The sequence below is a fragment of the Plecotus auritus genome (genome assembly GCF_963455305.1).
Source record: "Plecotus auritus genome assembly, chromosome: 8".
Classification (NCBI taxonomy): Eukaryota; Metazoa; Chordata; class Mammalia; order Chiroptera; family Vespertilionidae; genus Plecotus; species Plecotus auritus.
This window is the reverse complement of record NC_137782.1, coordinates 4,981,412-5,006,595: the sequence shown is the minus strand read 5'-3', so window position 1 is coordinate 5,006,595 and position 25,184 is coordinate 4,981,412. Positions and strand designations below refer to the sequence as shown.

Here is a 25,184-nt window from a genome sequence, read left to right as displayed (position 1 = left end):
AAATAGTCAAATCTTTTCGGATCAGAAGTCATATCTAGTAATTACTCTGTGTCCCTCCTTTACCCTATTTTTGCCTAGCAATTCCTTGCTAGATGCTTTAGGCCAGTGGTCGGCAAACTCATTCGTCAGAAGAGCCAAATATCAACAGCACAATGATTGAAATTTCTTTTGAGAGCCGAAAACCGACTTCTGCGCATGGGCCACGAAGTTTCAATCGCACTGTACGTGCGTGCCTGCACGTGGTATTTTGTGGAAGAGCCACACTCAAGGGGCCAAAGAGCCGCATGTGGGTCGCGAGCCGCAGTTTGCCGACCACTGCTTTAGGATGTCTCCAAAACAACGTATCCATCATTTTCATTTTTGGCATGGGGTTTGTCTGAATGTCCTGGCTGCCTATATTGGAAATGAAAATTATTTCCCGGTTCCATTCCTCACACAGGTCAGACTTACTTATTCAAATGGAAAGGTTCTTATGTAATTGATCTGCTTAAAACCAGTCTTTGTCTGATTCTCTATAGGAAATAAGATCCATGTGCTTTGTGAATGCTTTCAGAATCTGTCCACACCTACTTGTCAGAATACATTTTAAACGTCTGTTCCTCTCATGCTACATGCATCGGCTCTTCCAGATTTTCATGTTCAGGTCTGTGTTGTCCCTGAGCCTCTACATATGCCATTCCTCTGCTTGGAACATATAAACTCTGCTCCTTCTTGACATGGATAACCGTGCAGCCACTCTTCAGGTGACATCATCTGGCTCTTACACGGGGCTGGTTTTCCCGCTCTCCCATAGTGCCCTGTGCGTGCCTGTTCCAGCACTTACCCACTTTACTGAAATTGCAAATATGCCTTCCCCTTGAATCGAGTGTTTTGTGAGGATCACGTTTACTTCTCTGTGTCTGACACATAGTAGACATTCACAGATATTTGTGGAATGCGTCAATGAATGGATGTATAGGACACCTATCCAAAGTATTGTCTTCATTCATTCTTTCCTTCTCCCCTGTTTTTCCGTAGTCCAGGTCACCATCTTCCCCCTCTTAGATTCCTACTGTAGCTTCCAAACTGGTCTCCTTGCTTCCATCTTTGCTTCTCTGTAGCCTATTGTCACATAGCCACCAGAATGAGTCTATGCAAATAAAGAATGATTGTATGTAAATACTTGCCAGAATATGCCTCTGCAGCTCCTAAGCCTGCTGCTGCTCCTCTCTGCCCTCCTCAGAGTGGCCTTTTAGACCCTGTGTGACATGCCCCTGACTGTCTCTTTAATATCATCTCCTGTCACTCTTCTCGCACTGTGCTCCACTACGAGGGCCTCCGTTTTGTTCCCATAAAACACAACAAGTTCCCTTCCAGGACATCTGCTCCGGTTGGTCCACCCGGAAGACTCCTCCGTTGCTGAATTGGTTGGTTCGCTTCCTCATTTCATTCAAGCGTCTGGTCTTCCCTTTGCCGCTCTCCGTGTCTCGTTTTTCTCGTAACATTTATCTCTTGGCCTCCCTCATGTGACCTTTGTGCATTTGGGTATTAACTTTTTGAGTCTCCATGAGGTCAAGGACTTTGCCGTGGTCATTGCTGTAGCCTTTGAACTCTGCCTAGCAGCTCACAAGCAGCCCCTGAAAGTTGGTTGAATGAGAAAGTGGATGCTTCTGGCAATCAGCTTGAGCTGGAACTCTCTGGACTATGCAGCCTGGACTCCCCTATGTTAATTTCCAGTTCCCACACTCTCTTCATTGTGTCTGTCTCCAATTTCCAAGTGAAATATAATTCTGTGTTACCTGATCCTTCACGTGTAATTAACATTAGATAAAGATTCTTCAATGTGCATTGGAAGTAAAATTTATTTTTTAATATATTTTTACTGATTTCAGAGAGGAAGGGAGAGGGAGTGAGAGATAGAAACATCAAGGATGAGAGAGAGTCATTGATTGGCTGCCTCCTGCAGGCCCCTGACCGGGGATCGAGACCTTCACACAGGCAGGTGCCCTGACCGGAAATTGAACTGTAACCTCCTGGTTCATAGGTCGTTGCTCAACCACTGAGCCACGCCTGCCGGGCAGAAGTAAAAATTTTTATTCAAGTTTTGCTGATTTTAATTTATGTTTATAGACTTTGTAAGTAATGATGTAAATGTTACTTTTACTTATCTTGCATTTGGTCAAACTATAGAAGAAAAATTGTGCAAATGTTTCAGAAGCATCCATTGTAAAATGTCAGAGAAAGTGGAATTAAATTGCAGTGTGTTCAAATATACATTGTATTGGAATTGGTTGGTTCACCATAAATCACTAAATCATTAAAATTTTTTTTAAGTAAAGTATTTTCTAAAATGACCTTAACTCTCCTTTATGAGAAGATGGACCTTCAAAATAAGTTAGTATTTCAAGGTTACGTGCTCACTCCTTGGGGGTGTTTTACACAGAAACGGGCCACATCACCCAGGGCAGTGAGTTAATGCTCCTCTTTAGAAGCACTGAGGTTTTTTTGTTTTGTTTTAAAAATACATTATTATTGATTTCAGGGAGGAAGGGAGAGGGAGAGATGGAAAGAAACATCAATGATGAGAGAGAATCATTGACTGGCTGCCTCCTGCACGCCCCCTCCTGGGGATCAAGCCCACAACCCAGACATGTGCCCTTGACCGGAATCAAACCCGAGACCTTTCAGTCCACAGGCCTACGCTCTAGCCACTGAGCCAAACCAGCTAGGGCGAAGCACTGGGGTTTTATTTAGGCTGTTTTTGATTTGGTACCACCGCTCAATTAGGCAATTGGCAATTAATAGAAACGTTTTGCTGGCTCATTAATTTGTTTTTTGTTTCCCTTTCCTATTTACACGCCTGTGCTGCCTTCCTAATAGTTTCGGTGCTTGCTGGCATAGGTTGTCTTTGGTTCCTCAGTATCCCCACTGAGTTTGGGAAATTATGACTAACTTTATTTTACAGGATAGGAGACAAAGCCCACACGGGAGGGGTTCTCTGAGTGTACGTTCTCTGTGAAGGAGTGAGCCAGGACTCTTAGTCCATTGTTTTCTTCTCCACCCTGATACCATTTTTCTGATTTTTTACTCCAGTGTAATTATGATCTTATTTTGTTAATTATATAAACTGATTTATAATTGTACAAATTTATAATTTATATAAACATATATATATATTAAAACTATTTTAAATTCATAATGTTGAATTGATTTTTAGATCTTAACATGTGCCTGTGATGCGTGCAAAACAGTGACACTACATGTTCCCTCCCAACTGGATGCTGAGAAATTTGTTGGCAGAGGTAAGAAACTGCCAAAGTAGGTGAAAGTCTAATTTGTGCGATCTTGTAAAAATGAGTGTAACTTTCAGAGGAATAACTGTATTGGAACCAAGAGTTAGAACTAATATAGCACATTATCATCTATAATGCTTATGGTATCATTCCAATGAAAGGAATATTCTTTTTTTTATTTAAAAACATGATTATATGAAATAGATAAAATGTTTACTTTGAGTAATAAAAATTATTAATATTCACATTAATTGAAGGAGATGGTATATGTTTTAACATGTTTCTGTGACATTGAGAAATTGTGTTGAAACTATTTCCTAAGTTTAATGGTATTGGTTTTGGATTTTTGTCCTAAAACATTTTGGCATCTTATTGACATTGATTTTCACATATTGTTTTTTCAGTAATTAGTTTTTTATATAACTCAACTGTATAAGAAAAAAAATCAGACCAATGAGAACACAGAATATGATGACTATTTAATAATGGACATAAAGAGTTCAAGAATATCTTAATTCAAAAACTGCCAACTTTAATTCTCTAGATTCTACTTACTTCAAATGTACTAATCTCATGTAATAACAAACTTTTTTGGTGTTAATTTTAAATATTCAAACAATAGGGTTCACATGCTTTTATATCAAGACAAATATCCTATATAATAAAAGGCTAATATGCAAATCAACTGAACGGCAGAACAACTGGGTCGCTATGACGCACACTGACCACCAGGAGGCAGGCACTCAATGCAGGAGCTGCCCCCTGGTGGTCAGTGCGCTCCCACAGGGGGTGTGCCGTTCAGCCAGAAGCCGGGCTCACAGCTGGTGAGCACAGTGGTGGTGGCAGCGGGGAGTGGGCCTAAGCCATCAGTCGGACATCCCCCGAGGGCTCCCAGACTGTGAGAGGGAGCAGGCTGGGCTGAGGGACACCCCCCTGCCCCAGTGCGCAAATTTTGTGCACCGGGCCTCTAGTCTCTCTATAAAAGGGTCTAGTAGATGTCTTAGAAGTGATGCATGTGCTAATTTGTGTTTAGCACAACTTAATTAGCCAGAGTTTTATATGTTCTTTTAAAAACAAAAAACTTACAAGTGTCAGTGCAGTTTTTGCACACCCACCCCCCCGCGTACATTACTGCCAGAACCACAAATTAGCGTGTTTTACCTTACAAATGATTGCGTGCACGTTATTTTGCAGTGAACCTGAAGGAGTGCTTGAAGTCCGCAGATCGAATTCATTCAAGTGATGCCGATTTCCAAGTGTTAGAAGACGGTTCCGTCTATACAACAAACGCTGTTCTTTTTTCCTCCGAGAAGAGACATTTTACCATCTCCCTTTCCAACTTGCAGAACCACGAAGACAAGAAAATACATGTCCTTTTAGAGCATCACACAAAGGTACCCAACTCCAAAATGAAGTGGAATGAAGGGTTTGCTTCAGGTGTAACTCACATTACCAGGAAAATGTGCAAGCAGATCAGCGATGGGATAGGTTAGCTTGAAGAAGGACGAACCCCATGATGCAATGTATCAGTATTCAAGTGGAGAAGGATTGGGCAACACGGGTTAAGGAGAGGCTGACATCCAAGGACTTGAGATGAGCTACAGAATAAGAGCTTGAGATTAGACACGAAGGAGCACTTTCTATCTCTTCTGTAGAATCGATTTTTAAAAACAAGCTTTGAAACTGTATCTGGAGGCCCCGCGGGACCTCAGACAGCATGATCTTTAGTGTTAGAAAGTAGATGGCTATCGGGTTGTGCTTTGGACCTCCCTGTGCTTATGACATGGTGACGCCTAAGCTCGTAATGCCTTCTGTTCAACCCCTGGCCTCACTCCCCGCAGCAGCTGGAGAGTTGTCACCCACGTTTCTCTCCTCGTTCTGACAGCTCTCTCTGTGGGTCCCTGACTCTTCCTCCTTGCTGGTGAGTGGAAGAAGCTTACACTAAACTCAGAAGGGCGCACACTCCACTCATCTTCTTTGCGTGTCTCTCATTCCATGTTTTTGCATGGCAGTGTGGCCAGGGTAATTTTTTTCTCAGTGTTGCTTCTCGGCTTACAAGCCCATCTCTCTCTCTATGCCCATCACCTTATTTCCGCAAAAGGGCTGCTGGGTTGTTTCTTCATGGTCATTTTGCAGAGTTGATGTGATGTTTAGCTTTATTTTCAAGCACAACCCGGGTCATACACCTCCCAGCTAATCCCCAGGAGAGCAGAAAGATGCATCAACGTTCCGATGCTTGAGAATAAAATGGCCGTTGACTTTATTTTTTATTTTTTTCTAAATCGAGGCACTAAAGCGAAGTCACCCCGAAGAAAAAGTGTTGAGACGTGCCAAGAGGAGGTGGGCTCCCATTCCCTGCTCAATGATGGAGAACTCCTTGGGTCCCTTTCCGCTGTTTCTTCAGCAGGTACGTTCCCTTTCTCCCCACGGTGAGGGGCTATGGTTCCCACCGTTTCTTTTCCATTTAGACAGCGAGTATTTAAAACATAGTGGTGTGTGATAGATGAATGAACGGGTATGTATATCATGTGTTTAAATATATGGGGATAAATACATGTCTTTATACCTACATGTACTTCTTGCAGTTTTATTAGTAAAACTGTAAAGCCCAGTTAAGACTTTCAAACACATGGTTCCCTAATGGATTTTCCTACCAACACAGCAAGGGGCTCAACAAGGGGATCAACAAGGGCTATGGTCTAGAAAACTCCCAAACGTCTCCGGTAAAATAGAGGATGAATACTGCTTGTTGAGAAAAGGCCAAATGCTGTGAAGAGACACATACACCTTCCTTTTGCTTATCCCAGGTCTGCTGCTTCCATCAACTGGATCCACCTCTCTCTCTCTCTCTCTCTCTCTCTCTCTCTCTCTCTCTCTCTCTCTGAGTGCGTGCGGAAGGCAACCCATTGACCTGTCTTTTTCACATCAGTGCTTCCTCTCTCTCTCTCTCTCTCTCTCTCTCTCTCTCTCTCTCTCTCTCTCTCTCTCTCTCTCTCCCCCCCCCCCCTCGGTGTGTGCGGAAGGCAACCCATTGACCTGTCTTTTTCACATCAGTGCTTGCTCGCTCTCTCTCTCTCTCTCTCTCTCTCTCTCTCCCCCCCCCCCCCCATCCCTTCCACAGTCTCTAAAAATAAATGGAAAAATATCCGCAGGTGAGGATTACCAACAGCAAGGAAAAGCAGCGGGATAATGTTCATGCTCAGAATGCTTGGTTTTCTAAGACGGGCGAAGTCGTAGATGTTTGACCCACATTTCCCTTAGTTATTCTGGAAGAGTAAGATGCCACTACATTCTTCCCTTCGTGCTTTGCTCTGGAAATTTCTCAGTTATCAGATGTCCTTATCCTCTCTTGCTTTTCATTCGCACATACTAATAAATAGAGGGCAGTTAGTAATTTCAGTAAAAACGGCAATGTGGTTATATAAATATATAGATGGTTTTGCTGAAATAAAATTTTGTCTCACGTATGTAATATCTACCTTCTAGATCCAATCTGATACAGCACAAAACTACACTATATACTATTCTATAAGCGGTCCTGGAGTCGACCAAGTCCCTCTGAATTTATTTTACGTCGAGAGGAACACGGGAAACCTGTTCTGTACTGGTCCTGTAGATCGTGAGCAGTATGACTCTTTCGAGGTAAAGTCTAACGTGTACATATTGGCTATTTTGTTTCTCTATTCATTTACCCTTTTCTGTTCTCTGAGTTTATCATCGAGGCATCAATAGCGCAGACTTGGCTTGAGGCAAAAAGAATTTCATTGATTCTCTTAGAAAGTTCTTGGTGTCAGAGTTTTACTGTTTTTGTTGTTTGTTTCTCAAAGAGAAAAAGGAGTGCCACTTCAGAAACAGTTACTTAGTTGACAAAAAGTTCTGTGAGCCTCTTTGTGGTAGAGAGAGCGATGGGAGGGAAGTGGAGTTTAGAATTAGGCCCCATACCTTTGCAATGGGAGAAAATGAACTTGTGGTGAGCAAGTAAGGACTACGGACAGATTATCCAGTTGTTTCATCATCTGGGTAACTTCCCTTGGAGGAATCAGAGGTAATAATGTAAGAATTTAACCTAATGTATTGATTTTTCCAGGAGGACCTGGTCATTAGCGTAAATCAATTTTAATTAGTTTATGTCTATTTTTGATTAATTATTCACTAGTAGACCAAAGTAACTGAACAGGCATTTATACTTTGAATGAAATGTTTTGGGATAGAATTGCTACAGCATGGCCTTCTGAACACCTGTGTTGTCCTGTTCTTCCTATGATAGTTGTCCTGAGAAGAACTGGGTCTGAAATTCATATTACAAAATCAAAAGAAATAGATTGTATTCTCCACACAACTTACAGCCATTCCTTTGTTCTATTTCGCACCCCCCCTTTTTTAAATAAAAAAGTTTATATGAAGATAGTTATCTAAATATAACCATCAATATGCCTAAAACCAAAATTAGTAGCAAATAAGACAATATCTAAGTTAACTGCGCATGGGAAATTTGGAGTCCTGAAGATCCAAAGTTAAAAAAGATCCAGAAAATAGTATTTAAAATGAATGCACCTGAAACTTTCAAACAAAACAAAGCATAATCATCCTTAAGACTGTGTTGGGAAAATAATAATAAAATCCATTACACTCTCGTACAGCAGTAGTGAGGAAACCAGAATCATCTGTTATTGCATTAGACAATTTAAACATAGAGTGCTAGGCCACATCATGGAATCAAGCACCTTTTGGGGCGGTAAGGGTGTGTCCACGTCCAGGTACAATAACAAGTGGTAAACCGCACACTGCCGTGCTGAACCGTGAACAACTTACAGCCAGCACTAGTGTGAACCCTATTTTGATGGATTATTTTTGCTCTTCTTATTCTACTCTCTCCATAGATAGTGGCCTTCGCAGCAACTCCAGATGGCTACCATCCAGAATTCCCACTTCCCCTGGTAATCAGAATTGAGGATGAAAACGATAATTACCCAATTTTTACAAATTCAACTTACATATTTACAATTGCTGAGCATTCCAGAGTTGGTGAGTACCCACCCACGTTAACAACGATTGACAGCGTGGTGTGTCCATTCCAAAGCTCGGTTTTCCTCTGCCATTGGGAGGCAGCATATCCCACGGGTAGGGAAGAGGGACTTCTCACCAGGCTGCTGTGGGAGCGATTCTCTCTGCCTTTCGCTAGCCCGCTGTGTGCTGTGACCCTGGGCAATTGCTAAAATGTTGACAAGTCTTAGTTTTCTTGTCTGTAACGGGGTATCAATATGCAGGTTTGTCATGAAGATTAATCCTATCTAATAAAAGAGTAATATGCAAATTGACCATCACTCCAACACACAAGATGGCCGCCCCCATGTGGACAAAGATGGATGCCCCCATGTGGACACAAGATGGCCACCACAAGATGGCCAGCAGGGGAGGGCAGTTGGGAGGGACCAGGCTTGCAAGGGAGGGCAGTTGGGGGCGATCAGGCCTGCAGGGGAGGGCAGTTGGGAGGGACCAGGCTTGCAAGGGAGGGCAGTTGGGGGCAATCAAGCCTGCAGGGGAGGGAAGTTAGGGGTGACCAGGTTGGCAGAGGAAGGAAGTTGGGGGTGACCGGGCCTGCAGGGAAGGGCAGTTGAGGGGGACCCAGGCCTGCAGGGAAGGGCAGTTGGGGGTGACCAGTCCTGCAGGGGAGGGCAGTTGGGGGGGACCAGGCCTGCAGGGGAGGGCAGTTAGGGGTGACCAGGCCTGCAGGGGAGGGCAGTTAGGGGCAATCAGGCTGGCAGGGGAGCAGTTAGGCATCAATCAGGCTGGCAGGGGAGTGGTTAGGGGGTGATCATGATGGCAGGCAGAAGCGGTTAGGGGCAATCAGGAAGGCAGGCAGGCGAGCAGTTGGGAGCCAGCAGTCCTGGATTGTGAGAGGGAATCCGACTGCCCGTTTAGGCCCGATCCTGGTATCACCCCCCGACCCCACCCGTGCATGAATTTCATGCACCAGGCCTCTAGTTATTATAATAAAAACTATTATTACTCTGATACATAAGTAAGTGTTCCAAAGCATTTTCGAAGTAGATGGAAAGGAATGATATAAAGGGAAAGTTGAGCCCAGCTGGTGTGGCTCAGGGGTTGAGCATCGACCTATGAACCAGGAGGTCACAGTTTGATTCCCGGTCAGGGCACATGCCTGGGTTGCAGGCTCCATCCCCAGTGTGGGGCGTGCAGGAGGCAGCCGATCAGTGGTTTTCTCTCATGGATGTTTCTATCTCTCTCTCCCTCTCCCTTCCTCTCTGAAATCAATAATAATATATATTCAAAGGGAAAGGTGAGAATGTAAGAGTTTTGGCAGTTAAAGAGGATTTTCCACTATGCAGGCTCCACCGTGGGACAGGTGTGTGCGATTGACAAGGATGAGCCTGGCACGCTGCACACGCAGCTCAAGTACTCCATCCTGCAGCAGCTGCCGGCGTCCCCCACCCTGTTTTTCATGAATCCGACCACAGGCGTGATTACCACCACGACGTCTCAGCTAGACAGAGAGGTAACACCAGCATTCACCGCATGTTGTTCGCCATGTTGTTGGTAGCACCTGTAGTCAATGTGTTTTTGAAAAGTGTGTTATGAGTCCAGTTTTCCAGAAATTACCATTTTAAGTATGTGAATGGGGGTCAGTAACTTGGCAGTGCACTGATTTTGAATCTCTAATGTGTTCTCTAATTGTGTTTTATAAAATCGAATTTCCCAATATAAATATTTGTAGTATTAAAAGCAAATATCAAATATGAAAAGTGGAACTTTTGGAAATGTGTAGGAATTTGGAAATTCAACAATGTTTCTTTTTCTGTCTGCATCGTGTCTTCCTCAGTAAGCTCATTTGCATTCTTCCACTTGCATAGCTTAAAAGAAAGTCCAGCCCTGACTGGTTTGGCTCAGTGGATGGAGCGTCGGCCTGCAGACTGAAGGGTCCCGGGTTCGATTCCGGTCAAGGGCATGTACCTTGGTTGCGGGCACATCCCCAGTAGGAGGTGTGCAGGAGGCAGCTGATGGGTGTTTCTCTCTCATCGATGTTTCTAACTCTCTATCCCTCTCCCTTCCTCTCTGTAAAAAATCAGTAAAATTAAAAAAAAAAAGTCCATATCTCTCTAATATCTGGCTTGCCATTTTCAGTTGTCTCCCGGAAATCTTTTGGCATGTTTCACAGGCACCTGAATGCAGCACATCTAAAATCCAGCTCCTCTTTCCTTCTGAACAGGCTCTCCTTCCCAGGTCGTCTAGTCAGAATGCCATCAATACATTCTTGTCCTATTAATAATTTTTCTATTATGACCTTGAATTCATATTCTCCAAATTGTATTTGAAATCTCCTCTTGTCCCCTTCGTCAAAATCACTTTCCCCAAAGCATGTTGATACTACCTCCAGAACTGTTTTCCTTTTACATTCTCTCCTTTCCACTGTACCTGTCAACTGTCATAGTTTAGTCACTTATCCACTTGGTTACTGAACTACCTCCTCCACCAAGCACACATTCAGCTGAATTCTTAGACAGTTTACTTGGCCAACTTACTACATATATAACCCTTACTCTTAAAATACAGTATTATGTGTTTTTCAGGTATTTCATTGATTTCTAAAACTTCGTATCAAATTCATTTCCTCTTCTTCTCTCTACCCCTCATAGAATAGAGCAGGGGTCTTCACATTTTCTGATCTCAAGATGCCTTTACACTCTGAAGTATTTTTGAAGATTCCAAAGATATTTTGTTTATGGGGGTTATATTTATCAGTATTTACCCATTAGCATTTAAAACTGATAAAAATGTAAAACACACATTTAATTATTATTTAATTTAGTTAAAATAATAATAGATATGTTGCACGTTAACATCAATAACGTTTTTATTAAAAAGTAATTATTTTCCAAAGTAATAAATAATTTAGTGAGAACAGTGACATGATTATACAGTTTTCCAAATCTCTTTATAGCTGGCTTTACGTAAGACAGATGGATTCCCATATCTCCTGCATTCAGTCTGTTATAATATGCAGTATTAGCTAAAGCAAACCCAACATGATGCGACGTTAGAACGGAGCAGAGTGTTTTAATGCTAATTTCCGATCATTGAGGCTGTCCATCTTCGGTGCTACACCAACGCTTGATAAGTGGTTGTTTCCCAAATGTTTTCTGCCAGGTGCACCCTGAAGCCTCATCAGTGAACGTCTACACATTCTTGCCTTAAAGGCCTGTGGTCTGTCTGTACTGTGCGTGGCTAGGTTAACCATGTATGATTTTGTAACACCACGCATCCGTCATACTGGTTCACTAAGTTATGTATATCTCCCAAATATTGACACATTTCATTAATCTGTTGAAGAATCACCTCCTCACTTGCATTAATACCACAGTGATGGGTGAACATTTTCTAGAATTCTCATTTTTGTTTAAACACTCCAATTTATTATTGGTAACAAATAGTTTTTTTCCCCCTTCACGTGTCAAACTTTATGTTTGACAAAATGTCTTTCAAATGTACCCATCTGAATAACCATCGATGTCTTTCATCTGAAGACCGTAGCTTATAAACACAACAACAGCAGCTAGTGCAGCTCATAAGTCAAACAATCACACGAGTACTTTTCCTTGAGAGGTACTGCCGACTGTTATTCAGCAGAAGTGCCCCATTCATACTTGCCATTTCTTCACATGTACTGTGGACTGAAACTGAGTAAATTAATCTTTTTTTTTTTTCACCGCATCCACAAAGAAATTCCCCAGTGAAATTGGCACTTATTTATCTTATTATTTATAAATTCATTTATTTTTATTGTGAGTATGTGCCAGTGAAGAATAGATTAACATTTCCTGGATAAATGCATGCATTCGTGTTACAGCTCTGCATAGTATGCAGGTTCTTCATGGAATAGATGTACTCAGGAAAAGCAGATTGTAAACCAGTCCCTTGAATAGATTCTTCTGACAGAATCGGCTGAAGACGAACAAAGGAGTCTTGGGGCGGTTTTATCAAAGGCTCTGGAGCCACTTCAGGCTCCAGGATTCTGGTTTCCATCCACTACCTTCAACCCTTGAAGGCCTTTGAATGCCATAGTTGTTCTTCCATTGGAGGACATCACAAATTAATATTTAGGCCCACAACTACATGTCTTCTCTTATCAACCAATTGGTTATTTCCAATAAGTCTTAGTTCACTACAAATAAAATGTATATTTCCTCCTGAATGAGGTTTTTAAAATGTTTAATATAATAGGGCTGTTACTTTTCAAGTCAACATATGTGGTTGGTTATGAGAGAAAAGTAAATCAGAAAAAATTATGTATGAAAAGCATAGAGATTGAGAGAAATTTTAGTTTTTAAGGAAATGAATGAAGACAAGGAAGTTTAAGAGGTGATGGAATTAAGGGAAAAAGGTGAATATTCTAAGTAGAAGGTTAGGATGGGTTTTCACATGTTATTTTTGTCTTATGAAAAGAGGGGAATTATGTAGAAATTATGCATTATTATCATCTCTCTATATATAAAAGCAAATATATAGATGCAAATTGTCCCCTTCGGAGTTTGACTAGGAGACCAGGAGTTCGATTTCTTGCTATGACGTGCGCTGACCAACAGGGGGCAGTGTGGAACGAAGGGTGGCCCTGGCCAGCAGCCAGCAGCCAGGGAAGGAAGGCCCTGGCTGGCAGCCAGAAGGTCCCAATCGGCCCTGATCCCCAGCCAGGCCTAGGGACCCTATCGGTGCACAGATTTTGTGCACCAGGCCTCTAGTTGTTTTACAAAAGAGGAAACCTAGGTAAGGGGAATTTTCCAACTGCCTGCGATTACATTTGGTTATTTTGGGAGTTGGGAATAGAACCCAAGTCTCTTCATGTTCAGTCTGGAGGCATTATTCTCCGTGTTTATAATCTATACCTCAATTACTTACGATAAATAAAACCACCACAAGGAGAAACACATTTTTAACTAGTGGTAAGCTTTCTGCAATCTCTGATGAATGGAGATTCCTAAGAGCCAGATTCTATTTTCCTTGGAGACAAAAAATGACATAGTTCCGACCCTTGTTTTCATGCTAATTTCATGATCTTTTTATCCGTGTAAATTTTTAAATGTAAATGTTTAAAATCTCTCTTTTTTACAGAATGATATTCACGTCATCTGGCATGAGTCACTGCTATCTGTATTTGAACACACAAGAATGTGCTTTGGGTGGGAGATAAAGATTTTGATTGATTACTAGGCAATGTTAAATGTACTAGGACTATATCTTTTCTTTCCATTGAGCAAATTTAAAACCAATTGATTCCACCATCTACGAGTAGCACTTTAAACCTGAGACACTTGTCTGCTTTTATAAATTAAGTGAAAATTACTAGTGGGAGGAGATTGTTCTTCTGCCAGCATTTGAAAGCTATGAACTTTAACAGTGTCCCTCTTAAATTCAATTTTTTTAAAATATATTTTATTGATTTTTTACAGAGAGGAAGGGAGAGGGAGAGAGAGTTAGAAACATCGATGAGAGAGAAACATCAATCAGCTGCCTCCTGCACGCCCCCTACTGGGGATATGCCCGCAACCAAGGTACATGCCCTTGATGGGAATCGAACCCGGGACCCTTGAGTCCACAGGCCAAAGCTCTATCCACTGAGCCAAACCCGTCAGGGCCCTCTTAAATTCTTAATGCAGGGGAAATTGTAAAGTGTAAAATAAGACTTCGTTTCTAATGTTGCTTTCACTCAGCAATTGAATTCTGACTTTCTTTCCAGTTACTTGACAAATACCAGTTGAAAATAAAAGTGCAAGACATGAACGGCCAGCCTTTTGGCTTGCAGACGACGGCCACCTGCATCATTTACATTGAAGATGTGAACGACCACCTGCCAACCTTCACACGCTCTTCTGTGAGTTCATGGTCTCAGTAAGAGAAAGGTGTGCAACCCAGTGTTCATGGCTAACGAGGCCCATCTCCATCCATGTCCCATGATTTCAATGGAGGGTCCCCGATGGCAGCGTGGAGTCGGAGTTCAAAATCATGGAAACAGAACTTCGGAAATGAGAAGAAGCAGGCTTTCATCACACGGTGTTCTGTTTTTGTGAGTTACTAACTCTTTTTCTGTTTGTTTTGTTTTTATTATTTTAGTATGTGGCATCAGTGGAAGAAAATACAGTGGATGTGGAAATCTTGCGTGTCAGCGTTGAGGATAAGGATTTAATTAATACCGCTAATTGGAGAGCTACGTATACCATTTTAAAGGGCAATGAAAATGGACATTTTAAAATCGTAACAGATCCCAAAACCAATGAAGGGGTGCTGTGTGTGGTTAAGGTAAGAATAAGTTAGTAAATTAGTTGTTCGTAGCTTATAATATTATAGATTAGTATACTGGAGTTAATGAAAAGGAAGGAATTTTGATAAATGTAGGAATAATATAGATATATAGATAAATGTAAATGCCATGTTCTTCATATATAATGGGATGGATATATCATTTTGGGAGCCTTTTTCTTTAAATGGAGGTAAATTGACATAACATTACATCAGTTTCGGGTATACAACATGATACTTGTATGTATTGCAAAATGATCACCACAATAAAGTCAAATTAGTATCTGTCACCACACATATTTACAAGAAATTTTTTCCTTGTGATGAGGACTTTCAAGATCCATGCTCCTAGCTACTTTCAAATATGCAATACAGGATTATTAACTGTAATCACCATGCTGTTCATGACATTCCCATGACATATTTACTTTATAATGGAAATTTGTACCTTTCGGCCAATTGATTCAATAGCCCATAAGTGGCACTTTATATTTCAGAAGCAACCCTATCTCCATAAGTCAATTAAAAATTACTAGCGTGAGGAACCTTATGGGAAGTCATGATTTAAAAATAGATATATATGTATTCAAATAATATGGTAATGGTATCCACGGTGTGACCGGTATCTCTTAACAATTGAGAAACTCGTACAGCTGTGATGCCAGGGGTCAAGGCCAGGCGTTCCCAGCCCATCGCTCTGTAGCTGGGAGAGGAGCCTCCACTTACTGACTTCCCCAGGTGACGAGCTGCTCCTGGCCACACCCACAGGGAGGCTGCTTGTAGAGCGTCCTGTGTGTCCGGCGTGCGCCTCATCCTTAGTTTCCTGGCCGTTCAAACGTGGATACTTGTACACCTTCTTTTGAATCCTGTTCTACAGCATCTCCGTAGAACTCGCTGCTCACTCCAGGGCCAGAGTGAGCGCATACAGTGATCTGAGCCTCTTCGGCTTGAGATAGAGTCATAGGCTGATCCCTGCTGCTTTGTTAACTAGAACACGACTCAGTGCTGGGTCTGTGGGGTTTCCCTTTTGTACATATTCACAGGGAGCATGGATCAAAAATGATGAATGCGTTTTTCTCACAATGATGACAATTAGCTGCAGTCAGTGGGTGGGTTTTCTTGGTTTCAAAACAGCAAAGAAATGTCCTTTAAATCTTGTCTCTTTCTTCACCCAACAGCCCCTGCCCTCATCCTTGGTATCTAGGAAGGGAATGTATTTCTGAAGTCTGAGGCCTGACACGTTTCTGTCCTGTAGGAAACGCTCTTACCCATTCTCATTACAACTACACATCAGGCAAAATAAGAACCCCCCATTAAACTCCGTACTGCCAGGATTTTGGAAAGTAATTAGGATGAGAAAAGATAAAAAAGCAAAGTGTAATGTCCAGAAGCTCACCTTGTGTTTTCATGTCTTTTCTCTTTTAAAAATCCTATGTAATAAAAGCGTAATATGCTAAGTGTCCGACCATTCCACCGGTCGCTGTGACATGCACTGACCACCAGGAGGCAGACGCTCTGACTGGTTGGTTAGCTTGCTGCTGGGGTCTGGCCCATCGGGACTGGGCGAGACAGGCCAGACACTCCCTGGAGCCCTCCCACAGTCGCTCCCCAGCCAGCTGGCCCCCGTTGGCCCTGATCGGACTGAGCGAGACCGCCCGATCGCCCTGATCACCGGCCAGGCCAAGGGACCCCACTCATGCACGAATTCGTGCACTGGGCCTCTAGTGTTTTATAAAATTTGATCTATGTGTTCTACCTCAAACCAGGTCCAAATCATTTTATTCACCTCAGGAGCTGTCCCGAAATTAAAGGAGTGGCAAAGAGCTGTTGGTTAGGGTCTGGACCTCCTAAAGCAATGTCTCAAGTGCTAACCGGAAGCACTTTCACGGACCACGTCCTGAAATTGGTGTCAGGAGCCACGATGTTCCTTGTGTTAATTGGCAGCTGGGGAGCAGGGTTTTTGCTGGTTTGGTTTGGTGTTGCCGGTTCCACCAGACACTGAGTCCGGTGAAGGATTGTCCTCCTTCCACGACCACCTCGTTTCCGGGCACGTGTTTAACGTTCTCCTGACTCTTCCCAACACAGCACTGACATGTTCCCAAATGTAAGGAGTTAAACGTGCCCCTTGGCATTGCCCAGCATTCAGTGTCTTGGACTGATTTCCAGCACACTTGCTTTTGCAGCCGCTGAATTACGAGGAGAGACAGCAGCTGACCCTGCAAATCGGCGTGGTTAACGAAGCCCCGTATTATAGAGAAACGATTTCAAGGTCAGCCATGAGCACGGCCACCATCACGGTTAACGTGAAAAACCAGGATGAGGGCCCCGAGTGCGCCCCTCCAGTGCAAACGGTTCGGATTAAAGAAAATGCGCCCGTGAACACGAAGAGCAACGGATACAAAGCGTACAACCCAGACACGAAGAGTAGCAGTGACATAAGGTGTTTATAATTCAATGTCCCGAACCCCAAATTTACCATGTTTGTTACATCCATAACTTATTTTGACACCAGGATTGTAATTTGGCTCATGCTGCGTTCTGTTATTTTAATTCCTTATTGACAGGTATAAGAAAATCAATGATCCAAAAGGCTGGATCACTGTTGATGAAAACACAGGATCAATTAAAACTTTTAGAAACTTGGATAGAGAGGCCGAGTCCATCAGAAATGGGGTCTATAACGTCACCATCCTTGCAACAGACAAAGGTAAGGGCATTGTTCTTAAGCCAGCCGCGGACATTTTCAAGCCAGCCTCATACATCCTCAAGTGTATTTCTTTTTTTTTTTTATTTTAAATATACTTTATTGATTTTTTACAGAGAGGAAGGGAGAGGGATAGAGAGTTGGAAACATTGATGGGAGAGAAACATCAATCAGTTGCCTCCTGCACACCCCCCACTGGGGATGTGCCTGCAACCAAGGTACATGCCCTTGACTGGAATCGAATCCGGGACCCCTCAGTCCGCAGGCCGACGCTCTATCCACTGAGCCAAACCAGCCAGGGCCATCCTCAAGTGTATTTCTCCCCAGGTGCCATTTGCACTCATGGTGACATTTGCTGTAACTTCTTCACTCCTGTCTGCTTTCTAATAGCACCCTCCGTTTTAGATGTCAGGATAAAATAACAGTCACAGAAATGCTTGGAATTTGAATCACTTTTAAAAGTTAAGTATCCATTAAATATTGAGAAAGTGACAAGTAAAATTAGCTTCAAGTTATGTAGTCATAGCTCTTACAATATTTTGTTTGGCAGGAAAATTCATTATAGAGAGAACATACTTATTGCCCCACAGTAAAATAAAAAATATTTTTTTAAAAGCCCTGTTCGGACTCTCTTCCTTTCTCCTTTTAAAAATTAGTCAAAACTCACATCCATAAAAGTTTCCGTGTCTATTGTAGCTGTTTAGTGAATGAACGACAAATCTCAATAGCAGTTATTGTCCATGCAACCTGTTGGAAAGGTGCCCAATAAATATTTAAATAAAAATTTTAATGCATAATTTCCTAGTGAAAAATACTCAAAACATTAAATATTGTGTTTTATACCCGATTTCCTAGTCGGAAGAACGTGTACTGGGACACTGGGAATCATCCTTGAGGACGTGAACGACAATGGCCCAGTGATACCTAAGAAGACAGCGGTAATCTGCAAACCCACCATGTCCTCCACGGAGCTCGTGGCTTTTGATCCTGATGACCCCATGAATGGCCCACCCTTCAGCTTCCGTTTGGAGGAGGATTCTGATTCAGACGCCCAGAGAATGTGGGGCCTGACAAAAATTAACGGTATGGACGTCTGAACATCTGTTCCTTTTCACCATGAGGATGTCTAAAATATGTTTTCCTTTTTGTTTTGTTTTATTTTTATTTTTTTAAATTTATTTTTTTCAATTGTTTGAAGTATTACAAATAGTAGTATATATGTCTCTTTTTTTTTCCCCCATTGACCTCTCCCCGGCCTCCCCTTCCCCCCAGTACATGCCTTTACCTGCCCGCCCCCCTCAGTGTCTTGTATCCATTGGTTATGCTTCTATGCATGTGTACAAGTCCTATTTTCCTTTTTAATTTTTGAAATTACATTTCTTGGGGTAATATTATCTGTTTCTGGTGTGCCATCAAAGTCTGCTCTCCTCCCCCCATCCTGATATATTGGACACCCTTTATCCTGTTCTTCCTCTGGCCACCCTGACATACGTCTTTCTTGTTGAGATAGAAGTGGGGAGCACCCATGGAAAAGGCTGGTTTCTCAGTGTTAATGTGGCAGGAATTGGACCCCTCCAGGGCTCATCTCGAATCAGTCCTGTGCCAGGATTCCCTTAGGTGGTAACGTGAATTCTCACGTTCGTTCTTGCTCCACATCCGCACACCGTAGAGTGGGTCTGTGCCATCACTGTTGTTTTCTCCTTGGGATTCTCCCTGAACTTGGCTCCTCGTCTGGACTTCTGACTTGAAGCACAATCACATCTCTGCTGACAAGAATGGCGAGCGTTCAAGGGACCTTCTCCGTACCCCGTGGCGTTGCTCCCTATGTCAGCTCTTAACTCTTCCGCAGCTTCCCCATCTCCTGACTGTCCCGCCCGGGGCCAGGATGCCCTGTCTCCCTGTGCTCCCCCTTTTAGGACTCCAGACCAGTAAAGCTGAATGGGGTTTGTCTTTAAAATGCCCTGGAAAGACTGTCAGTCCCATGCTTTCAGCGACTACTCCTCAACTTTCTCATGATGGCAAATTAAAAGAAGCGAGGGCTTGAAGAAAGGGGAAGGGAGAACAGAGCGGAGGAAGAAGAATAAGGTCGTGTAGAAGGCATAGTGGCAAGTCAAGGCCCTGTGTCTAGAATCGTGTATAAAAGAAATTATACCCTGAATAAGCTTATGTTAAATTTGTCAAAGCTGTGATAAAAACCAATCTCTTAACAAGGTTCCTGGTTAGGAGAGGAAGACTGTATTCATGGGCAGATAAATAGTATTACAAAAACCAGAAGACCTTTTTAAAGAGGCAACACAGACAAACGTTTCTATGCAATACGTTTGCAACGGCTGTAGATTAGAACCCTTGGGTCCATTCGCCTTTACAGTCTCACAGCCGCTGTGCCATCCCACAGGGAATACCCCTTTGTAGGGAAGTTTGAGGACTGCCCTGTCATAGTTACTTATGCTCTGGAGAAAGCGATGACATTCTGTGACGCTTGGTTTTATTCACTTCTTTTTTTTTTCAGATACAGCAGCACGTCTTTTCAATCAAAACGACGCTCCTTTTGGCCCATACACAGTCCGTGTCAGAGTGACAGACAGACACGGCCTGTCACATACCACTCCCTTAAGTGTCATCATCTGTGACTGCATTACTGAGGACGACTGCTCGCTCCGTGGGGCTCCCAGGACCGGCACCGGGGAGTTCAGGCTGGGAAAGTGGGCCATCCTTGCCATCCTGCTGGGCATAGCCCTGCTATTTTGTGAGTCCCTTCTTGCACTCACATCACAGCCTTTACGAGAACTTCCCAGACACACTGTGAGAGTAGCGCTGTCAGCTAGAGCCGTTCACTCGGCTGTCGCTGGACGCCTGTGTAACACGCAGACTTAACGTGCCTGTGGAAGTGCATGTCTTTGTACCTCCACCGTTATCTCAGCATAAAAACATTTAACACGGAACACAGCACGCGGCGTGCCTCCGTGCCATATGTATGTGCTGAGGGCAGACGTGTCTGTTCTGCACCCTGATACCAGCTACCGTGTGAGCATTTTCTGGAAAGCTACCTTTGTGTCCGTCATCAGAAATCCACTCCTCCCGCTGTTGGATGTTAACCTCGGGGACTCTCTCTCCTCCTCTAGGCATTCTCTTCACGTTAGTGTGTGGGGCCACGGGGGCGGCCAGAAAGCCCAAAGCCCTTCCTGATGATGTAACCCAGCAGAACCTCATTGTGTCCAACACCGAGGCTCCTGGCGATGACAGAGTGGTAAGCAGTTTGTCTTTTTCTTTTTTTTTTTAATTTAAATATCTCTAAGTTGATTTTTAGAGAGAGAGAGAGAAAGGGAGGGGGAGAGAGAGAGAAACATGGATGTGAGAGCGCATTGATCGTCTGCCTCCTGCACACCCCACACTGGGGATCGGGCCTGCAACCCTGGCGTGTGCCCTGACCGGGTATCCAACGGGCAACCTTTCAGGGCACAGGACGGCAGTGCCCGACCCACGGAGCCACCCTGGCCAGGACTGTCTCTTTTAAATAAATACAAGGGATAAATTGGCCTAACCAACTATCATCATCTTTTTCTGAACAAAGTGCTTTTGAAATCAGGTAACTTGCTATATAGAAACATCATCGGGCCCATGGGACATATAAAATGACATAGATTCCCATGGTAATTGGTGGCATTTCCATGTAGCCACACAGCGTTACTTAAAGGTAACAGTCCCTGAGCCTGCCAGCATTATTTCCTATTTCAAATGTTTCATGATTTCAACATTACATATCTATATCTATATCTATATCTATATCTATATCTATATCTATCTATATCTATCTATCTATCTATCTATCTATATATATATATATATTGAAACCGCTGTTTGTATTATAAAAAGGTTTCAATTAATCATTCACAGATCATTAGCATAATTATTTTAATTTTATTTTTTGGCAACAGCACTAAACTGACATAAGCTTTGATCAGTGTGAGAAGGACTTTAATGGAGTTTAAAGTTGGCTCTAATGTGGGTTGGAAAGGAGTCTCGGGTCTCATACATGAAACAGCAAGGCCAGTGAGTGACTAGATTGCCCCAACTTTGATTTCTCGCCTAAGATGTCCATGAGGAACAAGTAAATCTCCTATAAAAGGCATAATCGATGGTTAGAGCTGGAGAGATTTAGAAAACAAAAGGATGTTGGCATCTAGGAGGGTGTGGGGACAAATGAAACTTAGGGTTCTCTCTAACAACACAACTTAGCAAATCAGGGGCAAGCTCTGGTAGCCTTCTTTTCCCTGCTGATGTATTTTTTTAATTTTTATTTATTTAGATCGCAAAGATTCATTATTGCAGCTAAAATTCTTGTTGTTGTTAATCCTCACCCAAAGATATTTTCCATTGGTTTTTAGAGAGAGTGGAAGGGAGGGGAAGAGAGAGAGAGAGAAACATCCATGTGAGAGAGACACACCGAATGGTACCCACCCACACGTGCCCAGGCCACAGCTAAGATACCTTTATGGCCACTTTATTTCTGTTAATCTTGTTTTAGTTGAAGGGGAACCGGCTTTGACACTGAATGAAAATACTGGTCCTCATCTCTGTGTCCCCACTCAGGGGAGGGAGTGGCTTTAGACTAAGCAGGGGAAGCGCGTGTGAGACAGTCCTGGAGTCCTGGCTGCAGGCGGGAGGCGCTGGGAGGTTTTAGCAGATGAAGCTGGGCAGCCTTGTAGGAAGTGTCTAACGACAGGACCCCCAGCCAGCTTTCTGATTTGTCTCAGGGTCCAGGCCGCTCAACCCCTGTGATTGCGGCTTGCCTTGGACACTACTGAGGCCTGCGGTTGCAATAGCGGAGTCTCAGGGCTGCCAGGCAGGCTCAGCTCCTGCTCTCAGAGAGCTCACCTCCTAGTACAGAGATTCAGGCCTTATCTGCATGCTGCTGCTGTTGTTGTTGTTGTTGTTCTTCTTCTTCTTTCTCCTCCTCCTCCTCCTCCTCCTCCTCCTCCTCCTTCTCCTCCTCCTCCTCCTCCTCCTCCTCCTCCTCCTTCTCCTCCTTCTCCTCCTTCTTCTCCTTCTTCTCCTCCTCCTTCTCCTCCTTCTCCTTCTCCTTCTCCTTCTCCTTTTTCTCCTCCTCCTCCTCCTCCTCCTCCTCCTCCTCCTCCTCCTCCTCCTCCTCCTCCTCCTCCTCCTCCTCCTCCTTCTCCTCCTTCTCCTTCTCCTTCTCCTTCTCCTTTTTCTCCTTCTCCTTCTCCTCCTCCTCCTCCTCCTCCTCCTCCTCCTCCTCCTCCTCCTCCTCCTCCTCCTCCTTCTTCTTCTCCTCCTCCTTCTCCTTCTCCTTCTCCTTCTCCTTCTCCTTCTCCTTCTCCTTCTCCTTCTCCTTCTCCTTCTCCTTCTCCTTCTTCTTGTTCTCCTCTGTGGGCCCCTGACACAGTCTGTTTTATTGCAGTATTCCGCCAACGGCTTCACCACCCACACTGTGGGCAGTGCGGGGCCGGGGGCCTGTGGCCCCGTGGGATCCGGGCTGATCCACGGAGGGCAGGAGGCCATCGAAATGGTGAAGGGACACCAGACCTTGGACTCGTGCCGATGGCCCGGGCAGCATCACACGCTGGAGACCTGCGGGGCGGGCCGCGTGGAGGTGGACACCGGCAGATGCACCCACTCCGAGTGGCGCAGCTTCACCCAGCCCCGCCTGGGCGAGGTGCGTTTCCCCGAGCCGCCTGCACACCCACTGATTTCTCTCCACCTTCCTAAATGATTGCCGTCGAATGGCCTGATTGAATCTATTTCTTAATGATTAGTCTACTAAGTGGAAAGCTGCTTTCCTTCCTTTTGATTTAGTTCTGCGAAGTGGGTCTTGGCCTCACATGTTGCTTGGTTTTTAGTTCTCACGGAAATAATGTGAGATATTGAAATTATTTTCCTCACGGCATCGTGTTTATATTTCCCATGTGGGAACGCGTGGCTTACAAATCAAAAGAGTGATCTCAGACGATCCCAGCCGGCACGGTCACCAGGTCTCTCTGGAAAGAAAGATCTGCACACGCATCCATTGGGATCAGTTTAAGGGATGCATTTCACGTCAGCCAACATTTTTAAAGGGAAAGTGAGGATCCCTTGAAATGAGCACTTGTATCCTGGTGTCCCGTGGGTGGCTTTTAGAAACATGCTATGTCATGAATGTATAGTGTGATTTGTGATACAGACCAATCATGTGCATTTCTTACATGTAGGAATCCATTAGAGGACACACTCTGATTAAAAATTAAACAGTCGAAGGTAAATCAAAGCCATTTTTTCATGTTGGTAAGTCCTGGTGTTTAAAAAGCTGATAATAAAAGGCGTTGTGTTCCCCCCTTGGCAGAAGGTGCAGCTGTGCAACCAGGATGACAGTCACGGACACGCCCAAGACTACGTTCTCCCGTACCGCTATGAGGGCCAGGGCTCCGTGGCCGGCTCCGTGGGCTGCTGCAGCGATCGGCAGGAGGAAGATGGCCTGGACTTTCTGGATCATTTGGAACCCAAATTTAGGACACTCGCAGAAGCCTGCGTGAAGAGATGAGCGCATCCGATAAGTCTACCAAAGCCAGTGGCTTTATCACCTTTTCTGCCTATTTTTTTTTCTTTTTTTAAATTAAATTAAAGACCAGGGTTGGGTTTTTTTGTTGGTTTTTTTGGTTTTTGTTTTTGTTTTTTTCAATAGAAGACACTGGGCTTGAGTTGGGGCTACCCTTTTGTTTTGATGGGATGTCTTGAGGAAAATGCAGTGAGGGGGAAATGCTGTGAATGAGTGCACACATTTCTCAGTTCTTCACATAGTGTTCAGTTACTTGTCTTCCACCCCAGGAGACCTACAGAAACAGAAATATTAAGGAAGTCTGTGTTCTTGTTTACATTTTGGCATAATGACAGCAGCCAATTTATAGTGCAATAAAAATGATTAATGTAAGTCTTTATCATAGGCTAAAGCAGTGGTCGGCAAACTCATTAGTCAACAGAGCCAAATATCAACAGGACAATGATTGAAATTTCTTTGGCGAGCCAAATTTTTTAAACTTAAACTTCTTCTAACGCCACTTCTTCAAAATAGACTCGCCCAGGCCGTGGTATTTTGTGGAAGAGCCACACTCAAGGGGCCAAAGAGCCACCTGTGGCTCGCGAGCTGCAGTTTGCCGACCACTGGGCTAAAGTATTAACTAATAGAAACATTGTAGAGGCCTTGCTTTAACGTGATCTCCTGTTACCTAGTCAATTAATTGTTGGTGTGGTGCTTGAAGACTGTTGTACTCCTAACCACTTTAAAGTGTATATAGATACTGTATTATTGATATTTTTTCTTCTTACAACAAGACCTTACTTCATAATGCAAAGGGAGATTCCCAACCAGGCGTTGGCTGTTATATTCCATTTTGGTGGAGTTGAGATTCTAGGTTGTATTCTATATGAAATCTTGCACTGAGTCTACGTTGCCTCTGTTTCCCACCTTGTCAGCAAAAGTTAAGTTTAAAAAGTGCTTTAAGAATGTATTTTTATTCTTGCAAAGTTTTGGCCTCTCTCTCTCTCTCTCTCTCTCTCTCTCTCTTATCTCTCTCCTCCTTCCTCCTCCCCTCTTTCCTCTTTCCCTCTCCTCCTCTCCTTTCCATTTCTCTCTTTTTCCCTCTCTCTCTTTCTCTCCTCTTTTTTTTTTTCAATTCTTACTTGGGTTGGAGAATTTAATATATTTTTTAAAGCTATCTCTTTTTTCTTCTCTTGTAAAGTGAGTTATTCTGTTTCTGTTTTATGTGAAGGCATGCATTCTTAGTTTTCCTTGAAATCAATGTAATGTTGACTTTATTGTTTCAAATATCTTGGTGATTACTTCATTATCTCTTCAACAAAGACGCTTTAATTTTGCCTTTGAAATTGTAGAAATGTGTGATTTTTTT

At 43.4% G+C, this 25,184-nt stretch overlaps 1 protein-coding gene across 2 annotated transcripts in view; it reads left to right on the top strand.

The window, feature by feature from the left end:
• The window catches only part of DSC2 (desmocollin 2), a 31,765-nt gene that overhangs the window by 5,305 nt on the left and 1,276 nt on the right, over nucleotides 1–25,184 (top strand). Inside the window, exons 2-17 of one of the 2 annotated variants that reach the window (XM_080685953.1) lie at nucleotides 3,197–3,281; nucleotides 4,467–4,666; nucleotides 5,560–5,679; nucleotides 6,759–6,914; nucleotides 8,153–8,297; nucleotides 9,623–9,789; nucleotides 14,023–14,157; nucleotides 14,397–14,582; nucleotides 16,766–17,022; nucleotides 17,147–17,289; nucleotides 18,142–18,369; nucleotides 19,796–20,032; nucleotides 20,409–20,533; nucleotides 22,706–22,960; nucleotides 23,493–23,538; nucleotides 23,624–25,184. The exon at nucleotides 23,624–25,184 is cut by the window's right edge and continues 1,276 nt beyond it. In XM_080685953.1, the coding sequence (XP_080542079.1) occupies nucleotides 3,197–3,281; nucleotides 4,467–4,666; nucleotides 5,560–5,679; nucleotides 6,759–6,914; nucleotides 8,153–8,297; nucleotides 9,623–9,789; nucleotides 14,023–14,157; nucleotides 14,397–14,582; nucleotides 16,766–17,022; nucleotides 17,147–17,289; nucleotides 18,142–18,369; nucleotides 19,796–20,032; nucleotides 20,409–20,533; nucleotides 22,706–22,960; nucleotides 23,493–23,528 (2,475 nt within the window). In that variant the 3' untranslated portion in view covers nucleotides 23,529–23,538; nucleotides 23,624–25,184. The remainder of the gene's footprint in view (nucleotides 1–3,196; nucleotides 3,282–4,466; nucleotides 4,667–5,559; nucleotides 5,680–6,758; nucleotides 6,915–8,152; nucleotides 8,298–9,622; nucleotides 9,790–14,022; nucleotides 14,158–14,396; nucleotides 14,583–16,765; nucleotides 17,023–17,146; nucleotides 17,290–18,141; nucleotides 18,370–19,795; nucleotides 20,033–20,408; nucleotides 20,534–22,705; nucleotides 22,961–23,492; nucleotides 23,539–23,623) is intronic. The other variant, XM_080685952.1, reaches the window with a different exon arrangement.